The sequence below is a fragment of the Adiantum capillus-veneris genome, chromosome 23 (genome assembly GCF_014529385.1).
Source record: "Adiantum capillus-veneris isolate H3 chromosome 23, ASM1452938v2, whole genome shotgun sequence".
In the NCBI taxonomy this organism is placed as follows: Eukaryota; Viridiplantae; Streptophyta; class Polypodiopsida; order Polypodiales; family Pteridaceae; genus Adiantum; species Adiantum capillus-veneris.
In genome coordinates, this window is record NC_140953.1 from 94,263,420 (window position 1) to 94,289,455 (window position 26,036).

Genomic DNA, 26,036 nt, shown 5'->3' on the forward strand with positions numbered 1-26,036 from the left:
CAGCCAGCCCCAGTGGCTCTTGTACAGAAAAATGCAGTAATAAGGGTTTTGCAAATGTACAAAGTTCAGATTGCTAGAGTTATCAGAGTGGAATTGGACAGGTGTACAAAGCTTCAGTTGCTAGCGTTGTCAAGTGTACACAGTTTGGTTTGCTTGTTGGATATACGCCCCGTTGTGGATTCATGTACATTTCCCTGAGGTTTCTGTACAAAGATAAGAGGTCTATAAAGCACAAAAAAAACTCTTTGGTGTGCACATTTCTGTAGGAACTTGCTCTTGGCTGGGCTTTGTTACTTTATGTCTAAATCTCAATGCGTCTTTAAGCATCGGAAAGCCATGGGGAATTTTTCGCAAGCCACTTCTGAGATCAAAACCGTTTGTATGAGGATTTTGAGGAGGCTCGGAAAGCTTGGAATGGCCTAACACCTTTCTCAAGGTGCATATTCCGATGCAAGACCTCATGGATCCGGTTAGGCAATATGCTATGAATGCAGTTATCTTCTTTTTCCTGGGGAAATTGCCTACTGCGCAGGATGTTGGGCAATGGGTCGATTTTCTTCTCAAACGTCAGGCTGTTCGTGATGTCTACTTTGGTGCTCGTGGTTTTTATGAAGTTCTGTTGGCGGACACCGAAGCCAGAAATCTGTTGTTGGAGATGTCTCCACTCTTTTTTAACACGTAGATGACGCATGCTTTGCCGTGGGCGCTGACAAAGGATTATCAAAGTCTTATCTGCCATAAATGCCTGGTGTGGGTAGAAATTGTTGATTTCCCTCGCACGTAGAGACACTTTCTACCACTATTGGCTACACAGCTTGGGAAGGTGGTTTGCCCCCCGAAATTGGACACAAACACCAATAGGTTTTGCGTTCTTTGGGATACTGATAAACCAACCCTCGAAGGCAGTATGGTTGATTCGAGGGACCCATGGGTGGGCAAGCGTCCATTCAAACTTAAAGGGGGCAAATTTGCAAATTCATGCTTCCGATGTGGTAAATTTGGACCCATGCAATTAGAATGCCCTGAACCTGTTTTGCAAACCCCTCCTTCAACGGCTCCTTCATCTGCTCCTGTATCTATGGGTAAATCTATCGGTGAGGCTAACAAAAGAAGCGCCGCGCTATTATCCTTGTAGCCGCCATAGCCCTATCCCCACCTGCTCCCTCGCCTCATCCTTCCAGCTCGCCCCCCCCTACCTTGGCCCTCCCTATCTGCTCGCCTACCCTGCATGCTGCCCTCGCCATATGCCTCCCACCCCCCCCCTACAGCTACACAAGGATTGATATGGAGAGTTATGTCGGGAAGGAGATGGATGCTGCACGGGCGGACGTTCCTCTTCGAGGAACCTTTTTAGGAGACCCTTATGAGGCCCTCCGACCCCCCCCCCCCCTTCTGCTTCTACAATAGGTATTCATCTTTCTTCTGACACCTTGCGCGCCATTCACGAATCTACCATGAGCTAGGAGTCCTGTTCTTTGGCCTGTAAAGTGGTGGGAAGTCTATGCTCAGCAAGGCTATTGAAGGACTACTTTCAAGCTTCGCTTCTTCACGTCAATTTTAAGATTGTGAATGTCTCCCCTCTCGGGAGAGGCTTCTTCAGGGTGCAGTTCGAGTCTGAAAGTCAAGCCATGGAGGTCTTAGCACAGGGCCCTGTGGACTTTCATTTTTCCATAGGCTTTCTTGCCAGATGGACACAGGGAATGGATATAAATGGACTTGTAGGTGGAACTGCAGTTACAGCTAGATTCCCAGGACTTCTTCCAAAATTTGCTCCGCATGTTAATGAAATTGGGAGATGTATGGGTTTTGTGGTTGGATATGCTGTGATTCCTAATGATGAGGATCACACAATCTCCATAGGGATGGTACTCTTCCCATCCTTTGCGAAGAACCCTCCGCAATTTATTTCGCTCCCGACCATTCATGGGGGAGAAATTTTACAGAGGGTTTTCTTCATTGGTCTTCCTGGTCACTCCTTTGTTTGTGGAAGAAAAGGCCATGTTGCTGCAGATTATACTCGACGTAGGATTTCTCCTGATCAAAGGCAACAAGCTTCAAAACAAGAGGCACTTCATGCGAAATGGGGATTGGAAGATCACTTGGTAAGGAGAAGAAGTGAAGCAGAGAAAGCTAGGAGGAAGGAAGGGAAGAAAAGAAGACAACGAGCTAGGAGGACAGAGGCTCCAAAGCTTGTGTATAGAAGAAGAGAAAACGTTTCTCCTCTCTCCTCGGAGACTACTTCTTCATCAGCTCTTCATGATCCGCTAGTTGATTCTCAGGGCAGTGATTTGGATATCAACAGCAGTTCCGAAGGCATAAATTCAGCTTATGAGCGGCATTTTCCTCCTTTGGTAGAAAGTGCTAAGAAGTCTGCTGAGTCTTTGAAGACGCCTAGGAGGTCTTCAAGACTTAACCCCCATATCTAGCCTTGATTTGAGGCAATCTTGTATCTTAGACTGTCCTAGGATTTTATCTTTTGGTGATACCATTTATGGTGTTCTCTCTGTATTATTCTGATGTAATTCTACCTTGGGGTCTGTGCCCTTGAGGTGATTTTAATAGAAAGATTTTCTCTTTTGGAAAAAAAAAATTTGTCGATGAGGCTAAGCAAAATGGAGTCTCCATTAATAATGTGGCTCCCAATGTCGATAAAGGGAAAACCAAATCTCCGCAGTCTGTTGTTCCTAATAATGGCAATGATGTAAAGGGTCAAAATGTTGAGTCCAATGATGCTGGCGCTTGGGTGGTGCCTAAAAAGGCAGTGAAGATTCGTGTTGCACCCTCCTCTCAGGATTATGTTCTACTTGTCAATGCTAACAAGAATGCGTCGTTCAAGCAACTTCCATGTAATGATCATCGCACATTAATTGATGCTTGGAAAAAAGCGATGCACTCTTACAAAGGTGTGCTGATTGGTGAGTCCCCCACCTCGCATGACAATTCTGCGGAAACATTTTCTGCATTGAATCAGCGGATCGGTCCTGGTATGGATAGAGTGGAGGAGGATGTGCCCATGGGCACGCCTACTTAATTCCGTATGTTTTTTGGCCACCTGTACATATGATTTCTCATGTATGATCGGATTAGATGCATCTCATCTAATGTGCGTGGGTTATGCAACCTTGATAAATGGCCGCTAACCTAGCATTATGTAAATACATGTAAGGCAAATATAGTTGTTTTCAAGAACACAATCAACATGAGTTTGTTGGTCGGTGTTCTTACTTTGTGGGCTATTGGTTTACGTATGCTGGCTTGCATGGTTATTCAAGACTATTGATGATGGTTCGTCATGAGCTTCAACCAGTTCTTGTGCATAACGACCCATGTGGTCGATGGATGGTTGTGCAATGCTTGTTGAATGGTCAGATCTATGAATTTGGAGACGTATATGCATATACAGCCTCTGGGCAAAGGGCCGCCTTATGGCGAGAGATCTCTTCTTATCCATCGATTTCCACTGCATTCCTTTGTGGTGATTTTATCCATACTCCAAATATGCATGATAGCACCACAGGGAATTCACATATGTTGAATGCGGAGAGGCAAGCATGGGACCATTTTCTTGCGTCTGCGCAGATGCTTGATTTCTGGTGTTATCTGCATCCTCATGTCTCGAGATTTACTTTTCAACATGTTGCTCATTCCTCATATCGAGCACGTCTGGATCGATGGTATGTACTCAATTTACAACAGTATGACGATTTTGTGTGTGACTTGAGGCTGGACTGCACCTTGTAGCTATGAGATCATCACCTTGTGTTGATTACTTCGTACTTTGGGGAGTCTATTTGTAGTCAACCCCTTTCTCGGAAGCGCCTGTTGCATATCAACAATGCTTATCTTACTCATGAGGCGTTTCAAGAAATGATTTCCACATTTCTAATCTTGTTCCCCCCTTGCTAGTTCACATGCATCTTGATCTTGACACCGCTTGGTTTAGGTTTGTTATGCGGGTGCAGTGTGCTAGTCAAGACTATGGTAGGTAGACCCAATGTATACCGCTCAATCTGTTCTCTGAACGAGATCTTCTTGAATGAAGAGGCAGGTAGAAAAGAGTTCCGCAAAAGTCTCCTCTGACTGGAGCACCATGTTGGCCAACTCATCCAAAACCTTTTCCTGGTAGTCACCTCGCCTGTTGATGGATGAGGCAAGCTACACTCTTCAATTTCCTTTGCTACTCGCCGTTTTGGATTGCATATGCATTACCACCAATTTTGGAGAGTTCTTCAAGTATTGTGGCTGAATTTTTGCCCATTTCGCAATTGGCTGATGCTACTCCCATGTCTCATTGGACTTTCCGGGATACGCCTTTTGAGGCCATTTCTACCAGTCAGGTTTCTCTTCTTCAGCCGCTGCCTTCGCTTGCTGATCACTGTAATGCCTTGTGGTCAATGCACGAGTCGACACCTGGTGGAAGAAGCCACTCTCTACCATCTGGAAGAGCCACTTGCCTTTGGAGGAGCAATTGTTTCTCTGGTTATGCTTGCTTGGAGTTCTCCCGATGGGCACTTTTCTCAATACACGTCATATATGCTCTTCTCGGTGTGTTCGCTGTTCGACTACACAAGAGACACTTGGTCACATGCTTTGGGATTGCTGCATTATTGGGGGTTTTCTTCGCCATTTAGCAAATTGTATGCGGCTCAGTTTCCGCTCCATGGTTTTCTAGAAACGGTTTTGGGCTTTTGACATTCTCTCGCCTTATGCACGGCAGTTTGCAGTCTTCTTTATGTGGGTCAGATTTTGGGCTTATTGGACCCTGCGGCGTCAACGCAATGGCTGCATGTTCCATAGTTCTGATGCGGATCCTTTTCGTTTTTTCAAGCTTTCTCTTAGGCAATCTTTACGCTTTGCCTTCGATGTTGGTGACATCACTCTCTAGATGCTCCAGTTTTCCTATGAGTGCTTTTAGCTCTCTTTCACAACTGAACACTATTGTGTTCTTCCCTTTGTACATGATCCTTTTTGTGGGTTTTCCTCGCCTTGAGGTATCACATTTGTAAGTTCATCTGAAAGATCTACCCAAAAATAAATAAAAAATGTGTGACACCTTGCAGACCAAAGTGTACCATCAATACCATGTGGACCAAAGGTACATAAATTGTATGTGTAACACCTTGGGACCAGAGTTTACCATCGACATAGGGTGGACAAAGGTGTACTAGTGTAGCCATGTGGACCAAGGACTACATCTTGAACTTATTGGGACCCAATTCATTTGAGTGTGAGGCAGATGATGGTTCAGCCAGCTAGACCACTTAATCAGATATTTTGTATAGTTACATCTAGAATTACTGGAGTACCACGGGTTACCAGTCTCACCTGCCTAGCATATCATCACCATCAATGTAGTGTGTCAAGTATCCAAGGCTAAGTCTTACAGCTCACTGCTTTACTACCTGTATTATGAAGGCTGAGCCTCTGCACCCCCTTGTATCTCTGCCTTGGTCCTTGATCTGGGTGTGCTGCCTGATAGTCACTCGTGTACTGATCTTGGTTTCTTTGTAACGTTCTCTCTGATTGAGACAGAGGATTGATGAGGCAGAGCAGTCCCCACATAGCCATCCTGATGTGGGGTTACAACTTACAACACTAGGATCCAGAGGCTGATTTAGAGCAGCTGGACAGGTAAGTAGAGCCCAAGGATCAGCAGTTAAAAAAACTTCACGATCAAATCGAGGCGCCACGAGAAAGATCAGCTTAGCAACCGGTTGACTCCTTGGAGACTCAATCACAAGTGCCTCTCACAATAGGCACTAGTGGGGGAGAGAAGGATAATGAATCTCCTTATTAAGGGGAGGAATTTGTCACAAACTGGTGACGTGGCAGGTCCCCAGACAAACACTCACGCTGAAGTGCTGACGTGGCAGTACGGACAGATGCTGACGTGGCAGTACGGCCAGCAGTACGGATCCCCGGAAATTACGTTGAAGTGATGACATGGCAGTCCCATACGGACAGGGCCGGATTTTGCGCTGGCTGTTGTACGGAATTCTGCAAATCACAATGATGCTTTTCTAGGCAGATTTTTGGGATCATTTGCTTTTGGAATAATTGCTTTTAGTTTGAGAAGCTTTTAAGTTTGAGAGTTTTTTATTTTGGGGCTCTGCTTTTGGCATCCCTTGTAAGAATAAAAGAGCCCTCAAGGCCTCACTCTTCAAAGCATCTGGACGCAGAGTCTGAGAGCAGAGGTCCCTGCGGGAGTTGTACTTTGCTCAAAGATTAATATAAAAGAAATACCGAAAGGGGCGCTCCTCTATGGGGCCAATCTCTCTTGGCACAGAACTACGCCAGGCCGTGTCGACCAAATTGAACTGTGAATTTTTAAGTTGTGAAGTATTTGAAGTGATCCTCTCTCGTGTTGCGGTAGAATCTAGACTTGGGGTACCCAAGTTTGTTACAGAATTTGATTATTCATAACGTTTTGTGTCACAAACAGGAGTTCACACAAGTATGGGCCCAACTATGAGATCCTCGATACTAGAGATGAGGCTCGGCTGTGCCATGACATAATCCACTGTGCTAGCTTCATGTGTGTGTGGAGAGCATGTGAAACTTCCCTCAGCGGGAAATCTCTGTAGGAAATTCAAGATGGCCAATCCATGTGCAATCCCCATGTCTATCAAGCGTCGCCCATACTCAGTATGTTCCCCATCCTGTGATAGTCTCGATAGGCCCATCTCTGCAACATCCAGCACTCTCAACATCTCCTTTGAAGTATCATAAAATACTGTCTGCTGATGATGGGCAGTCCTAGCATTGAAGTCCCCTAGAATGATAATGTCACCATCTCTAGAGAACTCCCATATGTCATCATCCAAAATAGAGAAGGGGGACTGTCCTCTTGGTGGTGCATATACTGACGTACTCCGTGGAAAGTAGCAAATAGCAATGTAAAGATATCTACCTGTCTCTGCTCTCAATCTCACCCATGTTTACCTAACTTGCTCATCCCTGTAGGCTATATGTATCAATGGTTGCAACTCCTCCCTGAATAACAATGCCACTCCTCCTGATCCCCGCCCCCTGTGCTTTGATCGTGTCTCCTATCTACACGCTGTCTCCCATTTGTATCCACTAATGTGCGGCATAGACTGCCCAGGGGCCTGATGTGTCTCATATCAAGGCGCATAGATCCATTACAATTCCAGGTAGTAAACTTTGAGTATGGTCCCGTAGGCCTCACACCGTCATGTGGAGCGTGGCTCCAATATCACCACTCTTCCATCTCAGTAAAAAGAAATCTTACCTTTTTCCCTTGCCGCTCTAATCTCTGGCACTACCTCCTGCATATGGGCGACCTGTGAGAGGGTAAGGTCATCCCCGAGAAAGATCCCCGTCTTCTTAAGAGTTGGTCTCTTCTTCAATAAGTCCTTCGCTTCCGTGGAGGGAAAACGAAGGATGAGTACCCTATGTTTCGAGGTTTCCCCCTTGCTCCCATTTTTCTTGTTGCCCACTCTCCAAGCTCTTGAGTGCATCGGCTCATGAACCCCCATCAAAGTCATGAGTTCTTTTACCTCTTCATCTACATATCTTTGTCTTTAAGGCCGCAAATTCTCACGTGTAGAGAGCGTACACATCTTCTTTGCTCCTCTTCTAGCGTCAGGTTGATAATGGTGGGTGTGGACGTTGTTTCCCTGCTTTTCCCTTTCTTGGCAACCTCAATCCATTTCTCGACCTCATCTGCTTTCTGTTGATTCTTTGTAATAACGTCCATCTACGAAGTCGTCATTTCTTTATGCTTCTCTTCCCCCTCTTTGATGGCTCGCACTTGCTCTTTGATTGTGTTGAGTTCTTCTATCACAGAGGGTTGCAATTCTCCCTCTTCAAGCGTGTTTCGTGATCGTGCCTCAATGAGCTTCTTCTTGAGTGACAAATTCTCTTCGTCTTGGGCCGTCACACGATCTCCCATTGCAGTAATCTTGCTTTCTTAGGCCAAAACGCAATCTTCGAGCATTTTTATTGTCCCTAAAAGGTTGCGGTTGATCTTGTTAATGGTTTTGGTCATTTCTTCTTTGCACTTTTGAACTGCATCTTATAAGGGGTCGGGCTTATCATTGTGCTTCCTCATGTTTGGTCGTTGCCGAAAACGAGAGGAATTTTGCGACGGAAGGAGACCACACTACACGCACATGTGCTTATACATGTTCTCCCACATTAAGCATACATGGCGTACATTTTCTGCAATTTTTACACATTATAAAAAAATGCCCGCTTTCTGCAATTGCTGCAATTTCTGAGAGAAAATTGCATTTTGAATTTTGTATTTCTGCATTTTTTTTGCCTACTGATTTATGTTTGTTTTCTGTTGTACTTGCACGCGGGGGGGGGGGGGTACGGGTGGGGCAGGGCTGCAGGGAGAGCGCAAAGGTGAAGTGGGGGGGGGCGGGCCAGGCAAGGGGCAGCACACCGAGAGAGAGCACGAAGGGGGGGGAGCTACGGGTGGGCGGGGCTGCAGGGAGAGCGCAAAGGGGAAGAAGGGGGGAGGGGCAGCACCGAGAGAGAGCGCAAGAAGGGGGGGGGGGGGGGGGGGGGGAGGGGGGGGGGGGGGGATGCTGGGCAACGCAAGGAGGCGGGGCTGCAGGGGAGTGCGAAGGGGAAGGGGGGGGGGGGGGGGGGGGGGGGGGGGGGGGGGGGGGGGGGGGGGGGGGGGGGGGGGGGGGGGGGGGGGGGGGGGGGGGGGGGGGGGGGGGGGGGGGGGGGGGGGGGGGGGGGGGGGGGGGGGGGGGGCTGCGGAGGCGGCGCAAGGGGGGGAAGGGGCTGCACACACACACACACACACACACACACAGAGATGAAATATAAGCATGTTCAAAAACTAGTAAAAACCAGTGACATGAACATTGATGCTAACACAGCACTCCACAAGCATCCCTGGATGCAACCTCATGCACAGATGTAATGCAGACATAGATTTCCTCGCAGAATATCTGCTTTCTTAGAAAGCACTTAGAAACATCATGCTTCTTATCAAAAGCTTCTCAAAACCCATCTTTATTCTTGTGTCTACGTCTTTACGCATAATCCTTTATTCAGTTCGGATTTCCTCCCAGACCAATGGAATATTCCCTATCCGATGCTGACGCATCGGGAATACCCATTCCCCGGTCTCTACCACCAAACTTACGAAACAACTCCTTCATGATGCTAAATGTCGCCCCACATCATATGACACATCACAGTTTTCCGTTCTTGATGGCTTTTATCAGTTCCAATAGATCTACAATTCCTAACTTTAAGAGTTCAAGTGTACACATTTAAATATCCTAATTTCATTAAATAGAAATTACTCGGAAAAATAAGAAAATGGTACATTTAGCAACATTTTGTTTCATCATCAAATGTTCCATTATCCACGTGGTTGCCAGCTCATTTCTACCCGTGGAGATTTCCTAATACATCCTTGAGGGGTGGACAATGACATGTATCATACAATATTCTTCAGGACGAGGTTCAACTTCTCTTGGTCCACACAGAGCTCCTATGATTACATTCAGATTGAAGATGCTACATGAATTCTCATGGAGGAGACTATCTATGATACCTTATAGGAGCAAACGATGGTGGAGACCAGCAATTTCATGGATCTTAGACAATTTGCACACCTACATGAGAATTAGATTAGTGATGCATTGGGAAAGCTGGTTTGCTCATAGAGATCCTCATTGTGGTGTGTTCCCTTGCTCTTTGTAGAGGAGGACAAGTGGATTTCTCCCTCCTCTCTTATATATGAACGCGGATGATTCTCGAAGCACATCATAGGGGCTTTCCAATCCCATGGCTTTTATGAGCTGCTACAGGAGGATTCTTACAGCAAATACTTTATATCATTTTGGTTCCTAGCACTAAAATATACGGTTTCGCTACACCACTAGAGGTGGACAAAGCTTTTGGCAGATTTGTGTAGGCTTTCCGCAGTCAGTTTGAGCTTCTATACATGATTGATTGTATCCTATCATAGATGTATCCTGTGGTTGTACGAGTGTTTTTCCCACTGATGTGATTGTATATCTTTTAGATTTTTTTCCCATATTTCTTGTATATTGATCTATGGTCAAATTTTATGTAATGCAAAGGGTCAAAGCCCCACTTTTGCTCCAAAAAAAAAAAACAGAACCTTTCATTGATACTAGTGCTGTCAGACTCTTAAACTCGTCAAAACACTGAACATGAGTGGCTTGATTCTCCCTTCTATCTTTACAAGCGAAAGCTACAGCTCGAAGTTTACCCTTCATCCTTACCGTAAAAGCTCTACAATGTCATGCCTGGGCTGCTCACAACGGATCCACAAAACTTCAACGTTCAATAACGGGTTCTTACAGTGGCAAACTGTGGTATGGCTTAGTTGTACTCTTCCCGAAGCATGTACAGATTAGACTATGGCTCTACCCTATTTTTGAACTCACCTTTTTTTTCCAGAAAAGAAAATCTTTCCATTAAAAATCACCTCAAGGGCACAGACCCTAAGGTAAAATTACATCAAAGTAATACAACAGAGAATCAACCATAAATGGTATCACCAAAAGATAAAAGCCCTAGGACAATCTAAGTACAAGATTGCCTCAAATCAAGGCTAGGAATGGGGATTGAGCCTAGATGACCTCCTAGGCTAAGAAGTCTTCAAAGCCTTCTCCTCAGTAGACTTCTTAACAATTTTTGCCAAAGAAGGGAAATGCCGCTCGTAAGCTAAATTTATCCCTTCAGAACTACTGTTGATGTCCAGAACAATACCTCGAGGATCAGGTGGTGGATCATGCAGAGGTGTCGAAGAACTCACCTTATTGTATCAGTTCATTATCAAAAGGGCATGCATGGGCACTGTTTACATGTTGAGGTTAGTTCTTTGTATTATTTCCTGTGACCACTCAAACTAAGACCAAACGTGGTAAAAACCTACAAGGCCTTGTCATTGCATGTTTGGCTAAGTTTGTCACTGATGTGAACAGTATTTTAGAGCTGCAACCTTTTCAAAACTTACTTGAATGCAAAATCCACTCCAAAATCCAAATTGGAAAAAAGAAAAAAGGAAACCCTTCAAACCTCAATAGGTGAATAGCTGAATCATCTGCTAAAGAGAGACTCCTGGCAACTGTTAACACTGCCTTATCTAAACCTGATAGGTCCCACTGACTAGCAGGCTGACTCTTGCAACTTTGTTCCATATCCAAATCCAAAAACTTGTGTCTGAAATTCTCTAGTAAGACTGCTAAAACATTAACCTTTCCAGAATTTAACTCATCAGGCCCACGTGCTGTATCTTCCAGCTTAATGGCATGAGAGAGGACCAAATTCCATTTTCTTACAAAGCGTCCATCCTCAAAGAAAGAAAGAAGCAGCTCTACTTTTTCCGCTAAACAAGACTTAGAAGGATTGAGGCACCAAGGAATTAGATTTTCTTCAAAGAAGGAAAAAATGCCATTGAGATCCTTGCTATTCCCTTCCACACTGCTAAACTCACTTTCAGAAAGTTCTGCCTCTCTCTCATCTTCAGGCACATGAAAGGAGAAGGGACCAAAAGAAGACACAATTACGGCAAGAAGACGTATCGCATCACCAAATTCCTGCACAAAAAGCCAGATAATAAGCAGTGCTACCAAACCTGAACACAAAAATAGTACGAAAGTAAATTACAATTAAATCTCACCGTGGCTGTCACAATGGGAAAGAGCTTTGCCACGAAAGGCCTCACTGCCTGGTATAAGATATAATGCTTATAAGACTCATCTGAAGGTAGCAGTTTACCAAAAAGAGAAAGAAACTCGCTAAATCTATCAGTGCACCCTATCCTGACAGCTGATATAGAATCCACACTTTGTCTTGCTTCAAGGATCACTGACCCATAACATACCTCTGGAAAACGCTTCCAGAAATGATAAGCTAAATTTTTGTTCTTTGCAGCAAGAATTGAAAGCACATCAATCAAGCACTTTCTGAGGTTCTCAATGAACTGGCTTGAGTACCTCTCTCTTTCTTTCTTTTGCAAAGCTTCTGGAGTTTCCTTTGATGTGTCACTCCCAACAATATGGGTTGAGCTATTCAAGGACAGCTGGAATCCACAAAAAGTGTAATTTTTCCACAGTATGTCTAACAAAACACTGTCCATCATACACTCCTGTGTGCTCCACACTGATGAGCTTCCATTGCCAGTAGAAAATCTAAAAAGAGCCAGAGAGTTAGCCAGCTTCACAAAAGCACATCTCACTCACACAGTCACACATACAAATGCGCATGCATGCACACACACACATACATGCTCCTTCACAGAAACTCTCTTCATGTACGCTTTTATGAGAATCAAATTACACAACTAGTTTATGAAACAGACATCCATGCATTTTGAGCAACACGTGGCAGCAGTAAATGCTGCATCCTATGGTGCTGGCCATGTAAGAAGATGAACAAAAAGCTTTGGTATATGCCATGAATCTTAAATATCAAAATTTGCACATCTAAACACAAAGCATAATTATAAAATAAATCACCTGTCAGCATTGTTAATGACCCACAAGAAACACTCTTGTATAGTCTTGAGACACAAGATCTGATCCTCCAGGGCCATATAACAAACATTGTGGCCATCCCAAAGACTAGTGAATAAATCTTTCAGGAACTGTATGGACAGCTTCATTGTTTGTGAAGGGAGCACAGAAAGCAGAGGTAGAACACAAGGGTATGATTCTTTTGCAGAACCATAAGTTGCATGTCGTAGAAAAGACCACAACCTTGGCAGCACAAATTTACTGGTAGCACTTGTATTCCAAGCCTCCGGGTACTTCTGGCTAAAATAGAGGACCATATCCCACATCGCTGTATGGCATGCAGGGTCCTTCTCTGAAAAGGATCCAAGAACAACCCCAGCCATGCCGTCTATGTCCTTTACACTGAATACAGAAGAAACATTTTGAGCAAAGGCACGCAGTGCTTGGTAAGATGCACAACGAATCTGAGAGCTTTTTGATTTGAAAAACTCTCGGAAATGCTTGTGATTCAAGCAGAGCCTTGCAGCTGATTCTTCAACCTCCTTTTTGGTCTCCTGCGTCTTTTTTGTGATTGAGTTTTCCTTCTCAACTTCTATACCCTCAACACCAAGGGCGAAATTAGAGCTCTGACTTTGAAAAACAACATCCAGAAATGCTGCCAAAGCAAGAAGAGCTGAAGAAATCACCTGCAAAACAAGAAGCCTTAAGTAGGTAGCTAAGTAACACACAAACTTTGCATTGTAATAATAATTACACGAAGATGTTATCAAGGGTTGACAAGCATGATAAATGGGCGTCCATTCGGATGTGAATGGTCATATTAACTCTCATAATTTTCTGTTTGTCTGAATTGACTCACATAATGCGGTTCCCACGTAAACCAACAAGAGAAAGGAATATCACAAGAAATGCTTGCAAAGTTTCAAAAAAAATGTAGTGTGAACAAGTCTTCAACTTATAACTGCATAAGTAGCATTTGCAGGTGTTCATAATAAAAATTGCTAGCTAGAAAACACAAAGGCGCATATTTAGGTATCCATACTAAAGAATCTTGAAACTACAATACGCAATCTGTTGATTGATACATCTACACTTGCAGGTCTCTGTCAAAAAAAGTGTCGAATCTACAAAAACACAATTTGTTGAATAGGTACATACATATTTCCTACATTTTCTGGTCATAATTAGCGAGCTGCAGCAAAGTATCTAGCCTCTGACCAAACACAAGGGTCAACAATCAACAGGTTTAACAAGCAGTTGCAACAGAGACAGAGCCAGAGACAGGCAGGTAGCCATGTACAGGTACAGCCTATCCTTGTTTACAGGGCAGGTAATGAGATAGAGGTTTGGAGAGACACAGCAGTCCCCAGATAAAGAGGTTACCAGATCAGGATCAAGAGGAGGTCCTAGAGAAGCTGGACAGAGGGAGAGTAAGAAGATCAGCAGTCCGTGGCATTACACGACCAGCTTGAGCTGCCCAAAGATAGGCCAGTTCAGTAAACTTTGGATCTCTGAGAAATTCAATCGCAAGTGCCTCTTATAGTAGGCACTATTGAGTGGGAGCAAGAGAGTGAGTCTTCTTAGTTTGCAGAGGAGCAACTCAGCAGGCATCACCAGCGGATGTCCCGTTATCTGAGATCCTGCTTGCACAGTTCATGGAGATTCCCAGATGTCTCTTTGATGAGTGGGCCACCATGTGTCCACATGTTTTTCATGTAGCTGTTAGGAACATGTCACGTTTTCCTCGGTCCAAAGAGAGCTCCTATGATCAGATTCAGAGTGAAGGTTTTCCATGAGGACTCTTTTTGGACGAGGGAGGCTTTTTATGATACCATACACGAGCAGACAATGGTTGAGGCCAACTACTTTATGGATATCAGACGGTTTGCAGATTTGGTTGGGAGTCAGTTTAGTGAGGCCTTGGGAAGTTGGTGTCAGAGTCGATGATGCGAAAGCATAGAGCCATGGGGAGAATATACGAGCGAGAGAGAAATGAAATGAAATGAAATGTTATATTAACGTTTTCAAAAGGCCAAAATGACCTATGAGACTAGAGCGTTACAATGTGGTGGATCTGATACAAAGTTAGAGTAACAAAATGAAATACTATGAAATCCTAAGCTGGTAGGTGTGAACTAAATTACGTCACAAGAGATCCAGCATTGGTCGCTGGCGGATCTCATCAATCTCCTCCATGGTCAGCAGTCTGACCGGGCGTCGTGCATGTCGGACCAAAGTGATCCAAATCCTCTGATCTAGCCTCCGTCGATGCTGTGTAGTCCTCTGCAGTCGTGGGCGTCTAGATCTCCCTAACTCAGTCGCTCGGTCAATCAGTGTGCCTTTGGTGTGAGGCGACAAGATCTGCTGTGGTAGTAGCTCCTCTGGGTGTCCAGTGTCTACTCTAAAGAAGTCTGTGATGTGTCTCTGAGACTGGCTGGCCTCTCCTCTTATCAGGCTCTCTCTCTGTCTGCGCAGCTCGAGCAAAAACAAACCCAGGCATCTCTGATCCTCGTACCTCATGACTCTGGAGAGTGGTCCAAAGCCCTCTCTGAACAAGCAGTGGAAGCGGCCTCGTATCTCGTAGTAATCGGCGTAGTGGCATGTGTAGTGTAACTCTGTCTCAGGCTCCATGTCACACAAAGGGCATGTCCTCTGCTGTATCTCCAATAGCACACCGTATCCCATGAGACAAGTGGGTGTCCATGTATCTGAGCCTCGTCACAAAACCGTCCACCGTAAGCTGGAGAAGATGCTCTCTGTAGAAAGCCATCTTTGTGCCCAGCGCCTGTGCTGGCTGTATCCATGTCCTCCTGGTGTCTAGCTGAGTCAAGTCCTGGCGGATGAGCCTGGTGAACTCGGACTGTGTAAGAGTCAAGGAGGGTGCATCCAATGAGTACTGGAAGGGGGGCAATCTGTCTATACTGAACCCATGCGCATGATGTCATCTCCCCATACCAACATGTTGTATCTCCCTGCATGGCTAACTGTCGAGAGGACTCAAGTGCAAGGGGGGCGTATCTGTCTCTAGGAAATCTGTACAGCAGGCCCGAAAAATGCACTGGCTGGCTGACGTGGCAAACTATACGGAAACCCACATTTTGTGCTGGCTATTGAGAGCGCTTGCTTTTGGGACCTGAAGCTTTTGAGACTAAATCTTTTCGTGTAATTTCTTTTGAGAAGGCCTAGGGCCTATAAATTTGTACCTAGAGGCTCTCTTTCCTCAGTTTTGTTGAGAGCACTGAGGAGAGACGAGCCTCTGACATTGTACTTGATCAAGCATTAATATAAAAATAAATACCGCAAGGGGACAAGACTTTCGGGCCAATATCTCTAGGCACGGAACTACGCTGGACCATGTCGTCTCTCATTGAATTGTGATTAAGTTTATTAAGTTATTCTCATGTGTGTCATGCCAGTTTTCAACTTGGGGTGTCCAAGTCTGTAGAGTGGTATCAGAGCCCAATTGATTTTCCTTCTATCGGGAAATCTGATCCCTTCTAACGCGACACACATGGATTCAGGTGACGAATCCCGCACGAATCAGGCGAATCCACCGGACAACTCCGAATCGGGTGAGAACACGGAAGACTCGAATGGACGACGGTCGCCTTCTGTTGACTCAGAAGGAGAGTACGGGCCACCTCGACCCACGGAATATGAACAAATGGAGATGCAACGTCACCAGCAGGTTGATGCTTGTGCTAAGCAGATGCTCCACTATTTTTTTTTTTCCCGAGAAAAAAATCCTTCTATTAGTTAATAAAACTGCCCATAGGGCTACAACCACCTCTACTAGAGAGGGCTACATCAACCATTAAGGGGAGACTCTCCCAATGAAAAACAGCATATATACAATGAGGGCTAAGTCAGGAAATGGGACGAGGGAAAAGCCACACAAGTGGACAGTACTGCCATCTGGGCTCACCCCAGACCATGGTGAAGAAAGGCCCAAGGCGCCAGAGTCGAAGGAAAGCCTCTCTACGCTCCCGCAGGCGGCGGTCGGAGCTGCCCCGAAGTCTCTCGAACTATCCCCTGAGAGTATGGATTAACTCCAGCCAAAAGTCGCGAACAGTCTCGGCTAGTGGCACAAGGCGAGCCTCATAGATGCGGAAGCAACGGGCCCGCCAAATAAACCAGAGTGTCAGACCACAGACAAGCTCCCAACACACCTCTATCTTGCTGCACCACTCATGTGGGGTAAGCTCTCGAGCAGGCTGGAGTGTAGGTCGAGTCTCAACCCCCCTGTATCACTATCAAGGTGGTACCATACGTAATGTACGGTACGTATCTGTACATATTGTACGTCGTTCCGTATAAATAGAGTGTTTATGTATGTAAAAATACATACCTTTTGTAAAAAACAAGCAGAACGTTTTTAAAAAATCCATTCCTCACTAGAGATTTAAAAAAAGTATATCATGCAAACTACTTGGGGACACATTAATGATTACTACACGCATTATCATCTAGAGGTTCACTGGTGTGCTCCTTCCAAAGGGATATGATGGCTCCTAGTTGAAGAAAAACACTTTGCTCAGTGCTCACAATATGTGTGTGCCACGAGAGAGAGAGAGAGAGAGAGAGAGAGAGAGAGAGAGAGAGAGGATGCTTACTCACCTAATTCTGATCCTGCACACACATAGTCAGTAAGTATAATTGTTGCGTTGCAGAGAAGTTCTTAGAACGGCCATGTGGAGAAAAGCGTTCAGAGCGTACGGCAATTTTCAGAGTCCTAGGTGCAAAAATTTAATCAATATGCTGGTCGCTTGCATCCGGACGCCCAAATCACGCAAAAAAAAAAAAAAATTCAAAAAATCAAAAAATCAAAAAACACCCGTACAATACAATCAATCCGTGTACTGTACGGATCAGTACGGACCAGTGTGACATGAAACGTTTCGTGGTTTCGAGGTTTTGAAACGTTTCGTTTCATAGCGTCAAAACATGAAACAGGTTTCATAAACAACATTAAATTATATATTAATCAAATATGATAAATATGTATACAATGTAGCACACATGACTCTAGACTTATGTACACAAGAGAGAGAGAGAGAGAGAGAGAGAGAGAGAGAGAGACGTGCTCAATGCTCAATGCTCACTGCTTAGAAGCGACTTCAAGCGAGCACAATCAAAGAGATGTTCAGTATTGATGAAAGTTAAAACACAACCACTAGTTTCATGAATCATAATTGATGCATCATTGATTCATTTAGCAAAGTACTTCTATTGAACAAAGTTCAAACTTAATTCAATGTCACAAACCATAAGTTTTAGGGACCACAATCATCTGTTAGCTGGAGCTAGACCTCAAAAATATGGAAAAAAAACCCCAATTTTAAACGTTTCATAAAAGATGCCTGTCTGTTTCATGCGTTTCGGCAAAACGTTTCATAGGTTTCGGGATTTCATCTGCATGAAACGCGTTTTTATGTCACACTCGTACAGACGTACTATACAGTACGGTTCAGTACATACGGACTGGTACAACCTTGATCACTATCATCCTGCTAGTAGAAGATAGCTCAAACTGTAGTGCAGGGCTCGTGCCAAGTGTACTGTCGCGCTGTAAAAAGAGTTGGCATCATCCGAAGGACCCAAAGCCAAACCTGTTGTGCCATAGGATAGTCCAAGAGACAGTGATGCTGACTCTCCAAAGGATGGTCACAAGCTGCACATGGTGTCAAAAGGCCACTATGTACTAGCCAGCTCCCCACTGCTGAAGCTCTGTGTGCAACTAGCCACTGGAACAAAGTGACTCACCGCAGTTGTCTGGAGTCCCACAACCTCGCCCAAAAGTCTAACAAGAACTCAGTTGTGAGACCCTCCTCCTGCCAATGACGTGCGGCAATAGGACGAGCCTCTCTCCGTGCTGCCAGTATGTGACGCCCCAAGCACTCAGTTGTGAGACCCTCCTCCTACCAATGAAGTGCTGCAACACAGGATGAGCCTCTCTCTGTGCTGCCAGTATGTGACGCCCTAGTCAAACAAAAGGGATCCTTGGGTGGTTGGCTAAAGAGAAAGGGTCTCTCCAAAACCACTCTTCAGGATTCCACTGCCAGAGGACAGCTCTCCCAAGCCCAAAGCCTCCAAATGGCCCGTCTCAAGAGCTGTTGGGCAGGATCTATGACACAAGTCCTCCCACAGATGTCCACTACTCGTATCCTCTGAAACAAGCACTCGGCAAGCTGTGGAGCCTCTACTGAGACTCTATGTAGTCGACCCTTGCCCTAGATTTTGAAGAACATGGAGGGTACAGTCTCTGAACAAGCTCGAACTGCGATGAGGACCTCCAGTCGCATGAAGGCCCCCATGCATCTGGGAGCTGTTGTCTCTAGAGGTGTGAGCCACTCAGTTGGTATAGCCTCTCTAATGTCCTGACACATGCTCTGCACCCCTCTCATGCCCTGCAGCTGGAGGCTCTGTAACTACTCCGGCAAACCTGAGAACTGAAGCCAGTCGCCTAGAGTGCGTGTTGGACCCTCTGCCATGGGACCCCAAGAAACATGAGGCCTACTACCAACCAAGTGGCCTCTCTGAGTGCTGACCATGGAGTTCCAAACAAGGGGTTGTCTCAAGCGCTCCTCCATGCAAGTGGGCTGCTACTGCTCCAGGCCACTCCGCAACTGCTTCCAAAAGTGAAGTAGACTCGCAGCAAAACGATCCTCCAGTCTCCTGCTCAAACCAACTCTACGCATCTCTGTAAAGATCCATCTGATGGAAGGTCTCCGAGGGCCTCCTGCATGAGGCACTCGAGCTCTAAGCCGCTGAAGCAAAAACTCCTTCCAGGGCTCCTCCCCTGGAAGCAGTTCTCTGACAACAACAAACTTCCTAAGAAGGGCTCTGCTCTACTGTGTTGGGTCTATGATCCCCAAACCTCCCTAAAAACATGGTAGAGTGATGACCTACCAAGCTACTTTGGCCCTCGCTGACGGAGTGTCACGCCCTGACCAAAGAAAGTCCTGATCGGCCTCTCTACCTGGCTGATGCAGGAGCTCGAAAAGATCCAACAAGATGTAATGTACCACATAGTAGCCAACAACACTTGGTTGGCCACTACAACTCTGCCTGCCAAAGAGAGTCATGCCAAACTCCAATAAAACAACTTCCTCCTGATGGACGGGAGGAGGGGAGCAATCTGCTACTCGATGCTCCACTATTCTAAGGATCCCCAATACGCGAAATCTTTGGCACGGCACCCGATTGATGAGATGCATTCTCCATGGCGTACAGCCATCGATTCACCTTTGAAGACAGCTTTGAAGGAAACACATGTTCCACGGGTGTACACTAAAGATGAGCTTGACGACATGGTCAACCGACTCTTGACGACCAAGAAGCATTCAAAGAGACATAGCCGAGCAGCAGAATACCCTGGCTATTTGGGTCACAAGTCTACTTTTGTAAACGCACGAAAGACAAAGAAGTGAGTACGCTTCGAGGATGTGTCCAGTTCGTCCTCATCCTCCTTTGATAGTTCCGACAGTTCTTTTTCTTCTAATTCATGTGATGAGGACAGAAAGGACAAGAAACGAAGAAAGACTCAAAGATACACAAAGAACAAGAAGAAGGCCAAGAAGAGCAGATCTTATCGAAGATCCTGGAAATGCTTAGATAGCTCCGAGGTGACTTCATCGTCTTCTGAGAGTTCGGACTACGATGAACCGATGTTTTATTCTAAGAGGAAGCATGTGTACAGAGCCAACCAATATGACTTTCTCGAGGACGAGCAAAGATTTCAAGGAGGGTGGACAAGCACTTAATATTTTTTCAGGCTTCCGAGATATCCACAAGGCCCTCGCTTTTATTCAACAGTTCGACATAGTTAATTCAAGAGGGCGCTATTCAGAGCACTCCAAGGTTCGGAGGACAGCATCCTAATTGAAAAGAAATGCACAGGCATGGTGGTCCACTCTTTGCTACGAAAGGAAGCATCGACAAAGTGGTTGCAATTAGAGACTTTTCACTTCCTCTTGGCTCACTCAAGAGTTCGAACATGATGTGATTACGCTTGGAATCACCTTCGGATGATCAAGGAAGATACTTTGGATACTTATTGTCAGAGATTTTGGGATACCTTCTTACCGGTCTGTTCTTTTAAAAAGATCACTTTTAAGGAACAGATCGAGCCATTTTGTTGTGGTCTACCCAAAGAGATACGAGATTACTACTTACTGTAGAACTCCGAGTCCATACAACAATTGATGCTACATGCTAAGCAAGGGTTTGCTATGCATTCGAGTACTCTTACGTATCCAATTGATCATCTTTGATAACTAGGATCGGACAAAATTCAAATAATAGTTATAAAAGAAGAGGGAGGTTTCTAAGAAAGAAAGATACATGTCCCCGACTGACAGAGGAACAGAAATCCAAGTACTTCAAAACGGGGAAGTGCTTTGAATGTGGGGAACAAGGACATATATCACCACGGTGCCCCAAAAAGGCACCTAGAGGACAATCAGAAGATAGGCCATAGAGTTTCTGAGCGGCCGAAGAACGCGGGACCGACCAGGATCAGATGGATGAAAGCATTGAACTTTGTCGCGCATGGGACAAAGTGCGAGACCAAGAAGCCCTAATCTTTTTTGATGGAGGAGCCAAGGCCAACTTTATTTCACCCGAATTGGCAGCTCGACTTGAAATTACGCCAGAAGAAATGGGGCCACATGCAGAGGCTGATCTAGAGGTACCCAGACGGGATGTTGCCATTACACCTGTTATTGGCAAACTTCATTTGCATTGTCAGGGTATTTAGGGCACGAGGACTTTTACATCATGCCTTTGGAAGGGTGTGACATCCTCCTAGGAATCCCTTGGTTCCACAAGAACAGCGTCGTGTCGATTATAGGGCCGGGAAAGCTACTTTAAAGAATGAAAAGCGCCGAGAGATTGTACTTGATGTAAAGTTGAAGGGCGAGTCCGTCCCACTTTTATCGGCTTCGACCGTTTCCAAATTAATGAAATCCAGTCTTTTTGTGCACTCGATCTTCTTAAAAGATCTGAATGATGAACAAAGGCCAAATATGTCTGATTTAGAAAAGGAAACACAAGAATTTCTACACACACACGCTAACTGTTTCTCTGAAGGCCTAGTAGGCGAGTTACCTCCTCCTCGTCCTAAGGATCACACAATTGATTTGATTCGCGGTAGTATACCACCAAATCGATCACCTTATCGAGTTAGTCGAGCCCAAAATGAAGAAATAATGAACAAGGTAAAAGAACTTCTTGATAAGGGTCTCATCCAATCTAGCACTTCACCTTTCTGTTCACCGGTGTTGCTAGTACTAAAGAAAGATGGATCTTGGAGAATGTGCATTGAGTATAGAGCTCTCAATAAAATCACCATCAAGAACAGATTCCCTATCCTAAGGATCGATGATATTCTTGACAAACTTCAAGAGTCCTCTTGTTTCAGTAGAATTGATCTAAAGAGTGGATATCATCAAATCTGAATCGCTCCTGGAGACGTCTACAAGACAGCTTTCAAGACAACTTTTGGTTGGTACAAATATTTGGTGATGCCATTTGACCTTATGAATGCTCAAGCGACATTCAATTGTATGATGGATAGGATTTTCAGAGAGTACCGATCGTTTGTGAGCACTTTCTTTGACGACATCATCGTCTTCTCCAAGAATGAAGCAGAACACAGACATCACTTATTGCAGGTTTTGCACGCACTGTGAAAGCATAAATTCATTATAAATGCGAAAAAGAGCGAATTTCTCTTGCCTGAGATACAATTCTTGGGACACGTCGTCTTAGCAGAAGGGGCAAAGATGGACCCGGCCAAAATTGAGACCATTCGTGATTGGCCTGATTTGAAGAATGTTCATGAGGTTCGAAGCTTTCTGGGCTTGTGCTTATATTGACGGCAGTTCATTCGGAAATTTGCAAAGATAGCTTCTCCTTTGCATATGCTGACTCAGAAAGGAGTTCCTTTTACTTGGGGACCGACAGAGATTGCAGCCTTTTAGATTCTCAAGGAAAAGTTGACAATGGGACCAGTGTTGGCCTTGCTAAAGTTGCAAAAGCCATTCAAATTTTACTGTGATATCAGCTTGTGGTTGTAGTCTAGGAGCAGTCTTGATGCCAGAAAGCCATGTCACTGCTTACGAGAGTAGGATGTTTTCACGTGCTGAATTGGTTGCACAGATTTACGAGAAAGAGTTGTTGGCAGTTATCCATGCTCTTACGCAGTGGCAACACTATCTACTCAGAGCTGACTTTACCGTCTTCACACACCATCAGAGTTTACGCTATTTCTTGTCGTAGAAGCAACTTTCAGAAAAGCAGATGAGGTGGGCTAACATCTTGTCACAGTTCCACTTCCAGATCGTCCATGTTCACGGACAGAAGAATTTAGTGGCAGACGCGTTGTTCTAGAAAGCCCTTGTGTTATGTCTCGCTCACAGGAGAGGGGATCTAGCCCAGATGCCGTCGGGATGGGCGTCCAGTGTCCGGGCGGACGTAGTGTGAACCCGGCCAGTGTGGCCGGCCATTATTATAAAAGGGAGGCCAAGGCCTCATTTACAGTTATCGACCCCACAGACAGAGTGCCAGTGGTTAGCCCGCGAGGCTAGGAGTGCACGAGGTCACCTCGAGGAGGTGAGGCCAGGTGGTATGGGACGCCCGGTCTTACAGGTGCACGCCTACGTCCTCGGACGCTGGCCCCAGCACGGGGGAGCTGCCGGATGGTGGCTATGGTCGGGTGGTTCGTCCGACACGTATCTGTAGGCGGTCCGTGTGGCGGGAGATCCCATCTCCTCATACGTTTCATGGTATCAAAGCCGGCTTGGCTACGGGATGGACTATGTGCACACCTACAAACTAGTTTAAGTCGGATGTCTTTATTTCATGCAATTTCTGATGATATAAATGTCTAATCGATTATTTTCTTCTCATGAGTATGTTTGCAGGTATGAATCAATATTATGGTGCTGATTTTTATCAAAAATCAGCAAATTCGCAGGTGAAATTGTTGGAAATTGGAGGGTTACTCATTGATTATACTGATTTTCGATGGAAATCAGTATGTTCTTTATTAATTTGCTGATTTTGGATTGAATTCAGCATGCAGTATGTTCTTTTTAATATTAAAAAAAACCTTCTCTGTAACCTCACCCCTCTCTGTGCGAAGCATGGAGAGAGAGAAAGGAGAGAGAGAGAGAGAGAGAGAGTGTGTGTTACCTCTCTCTATGGCAGCCTGCAAAGAATTGTTTCAGAGCACTCAAAGGCCAGCGTGGCTTTGTTTGTAGAGCTTTGTTTGTAGAGCTGGCTCCTAATTGGAACCTCTGGTGCATGCTGGACACAAGCCTCCACGAGCCCAGATTTCCCTCATTTCATGCGCTGCCTGCACGCTTCTCTCTCCACGCGGCAGCCTCAGCACTCGCCTTCTTTCTTTTTACGCTGGGAGTATTCCAGCGTTGGTCTTCTTTTTTCTAATGCTGGGAGTTTAAGTTGATTTATTTTAATGAGAGGGGGCGCCCATTAGGCAGTGTGGCCAAGGACATTTGAGTTTTTTTTTAAACTATAGTCTAGACACTTTAAGTTTTTTAATTTAAAGTGTGAACCCTGCAACTTATTACAAAAGTCACTTACAAAAGTCACTTACAGAGACTTGCAACTTTACAGAAACCTCCCATTTGCTTCTCCTGCTCCTCTCCAAAGCCTGCTCTCTCTCACCCGCCCGCGCTCCCGCCATCACCTGCTTTACTTCAGGCGCTCACGCCGACGCGTGAAGCTCTTCGCAACTTCAACTTTTCGCGACCGAAAAGTGCAGAAAAGGCTCAGTTTCACGTGAATTTTTCACGCACTTCGCCATGGATTCCTCCAGCTCGGATGTGCAGCGTGACGACGCGCCAGGTAACATTCAAATTCCATTCACACATGCTCTCTACACATGGATTACGAGCACTTTCCAGAGTTTCGACCAACGTGTTACCGCTCTGGAAAACGCGAATGTTCAGACGAACCTTCGCTTGGCCTCTCTTGAAGGGGTCGTACAGGGGCTCAGTTCCCGACTTTCTACTCTCGAAAATATGGCTCAGTCGACGACTGCGCATATTTCCGAGGGCGAAACCCATCTCCAGCATTTGCAGACGCAGATTGCTGCTTTTGGGCGTTCACAGGGTGGTCCGACTGCCACAACTCCGTATAAGACTACAAATTTCTCAGGTGAAGAGGAGTGTACGGAATTGGCTGTAAATAACTGGCTGCACCAGTGGACCACATACTTTGATCTCCATGGGGAGCATGATGAACGGAGGATTCAGACGATTCCTCTTTATCTGCGCAGTAAGACGCTTACCTGGTGGCGTGGCATGACAGAAAAGCCTACGACGTGGGCTGATTTTTGCGTGAAATTCAAGAAGGATTTCGCAAAAATGAACCCTTTGAAAGCGTATGCCAAACTGCACAGTCTTTCAATGAAAACTCTGTCTTTTGATAAGTATACGACAGCTTTCAACGAGGCGCTCACTTTCTGCAAGGTGGATTCCACACACGCCGTGCACATGTACTTGCTGAAAGGGCCGAAGACCTCGGGTCCTCGTCGTAAAGGTAATCCCCTGTTGTCTGGAATGAGCGTCTCGACGAGAGCTTTCGGACACTAAAGCAAGTGGTGACTACTGCGCCAATATTACACATTGTGGATCCTAGCAAACCGTTTGTGGTTCAAACGGTTTGCTAGATCCACAATGTGTAATATTGGCGCAGTAGTCACCAAGTGCTTTAGTGTCCGAAAGCTCTCGTCGAGACGCTCATTCCAGACAACAGGGGATTACCTTTACGACGAGGACCCGAGGTCTTCGGCCCTTTCAGCACGTATATGTGCACGGCGTGTGTGGAATCCACCTTGCAGAAGGTGAGCGCCTCTTTGAAAGCTATCGTATACTTATCAAAAGACAGAGTTTTCATCGAAAGACTCTGCAATTTGGCATACGCTTTCAAAGGGTCCATTTTTGCGAAATCCTTCTTGAATTTCACGCAAAAATCAGCCCACGTCGTAGGCTTTTCTGTCATGTCACGCCACCAGGTAAGTGCCTTACTGCGCTGATAATAATGGCCGGCCACACTGGCCGGGTTCACACTACGTCCGCCCGGACACTGGACGCCCATCTTGACGACATCTGGGCTAGATCCCCTCTCCTGTGAGCGGAACATAACAGATTCAAACGATTCCTCTTTATCTACGCAGTAAGGCGCTTACCTGGTGGCATGACATGACAGAAAAGCCTACGACGTGGGCTGATTTTTGTGTGAAATTCAAGAAGGATTTCGCAAAAATGGACCCTTTGAAAGGTATGCCAAACTGCAGAGACTTTCGATGAAAACTTTGTCTTTTGATAAGTATACGACAGCTTTCAAAGAGGCGCCCACCTTCTGCAAGGTGGATTCCACACACGCCGTGCACATGTACTTGCTCGGGTTACATGAAGATTACCGTTGGGCCCTGATTAAGGATAAAGCCCCGACTGATGTCGAGGATGCAGTGGCAAAGGCCAGGACGTTCCATTTGATAAATGGAGCGAATTATGAGAAGAAAAC

The 26,036-nt window shown here is 45.5% G+C and overlaps 1 protein-coding gene across 2 annotated transcripts in view; it reads right to left on the reverse strand.

Moving 5' to 3' along the window:
* LOC147428194 (HEAT/U-box domain-containing protein) overlaps window positions 1–26,036 on the reverse strand; it is a 132,997-nt gene that overhangs the window by 33,390 nt on the left and 73,571 nt on the right. For both annotated transcript variants that reach the window (XM_086497744.1, XM_086497745.1), the window contains 3 exons: window positions 12,486–13,168; window positions 11,648–12,158; window positions 11,044–11,564 (listed from right to left, as the gene is read on the reverse strand). In XM_086497744.1, coding sequence (XP_086353870.1) covers window positions 11,044–11,564; window positions 11,648–12,158; window positions 12,486–13,168 — 1,715 coding nt within the window. The remainder of the gene's footprint in view (window positions 1–11,043; window positions 11,565–11,647; window positions 12,159–12,485; window positions 13,169–26,036) is intronic.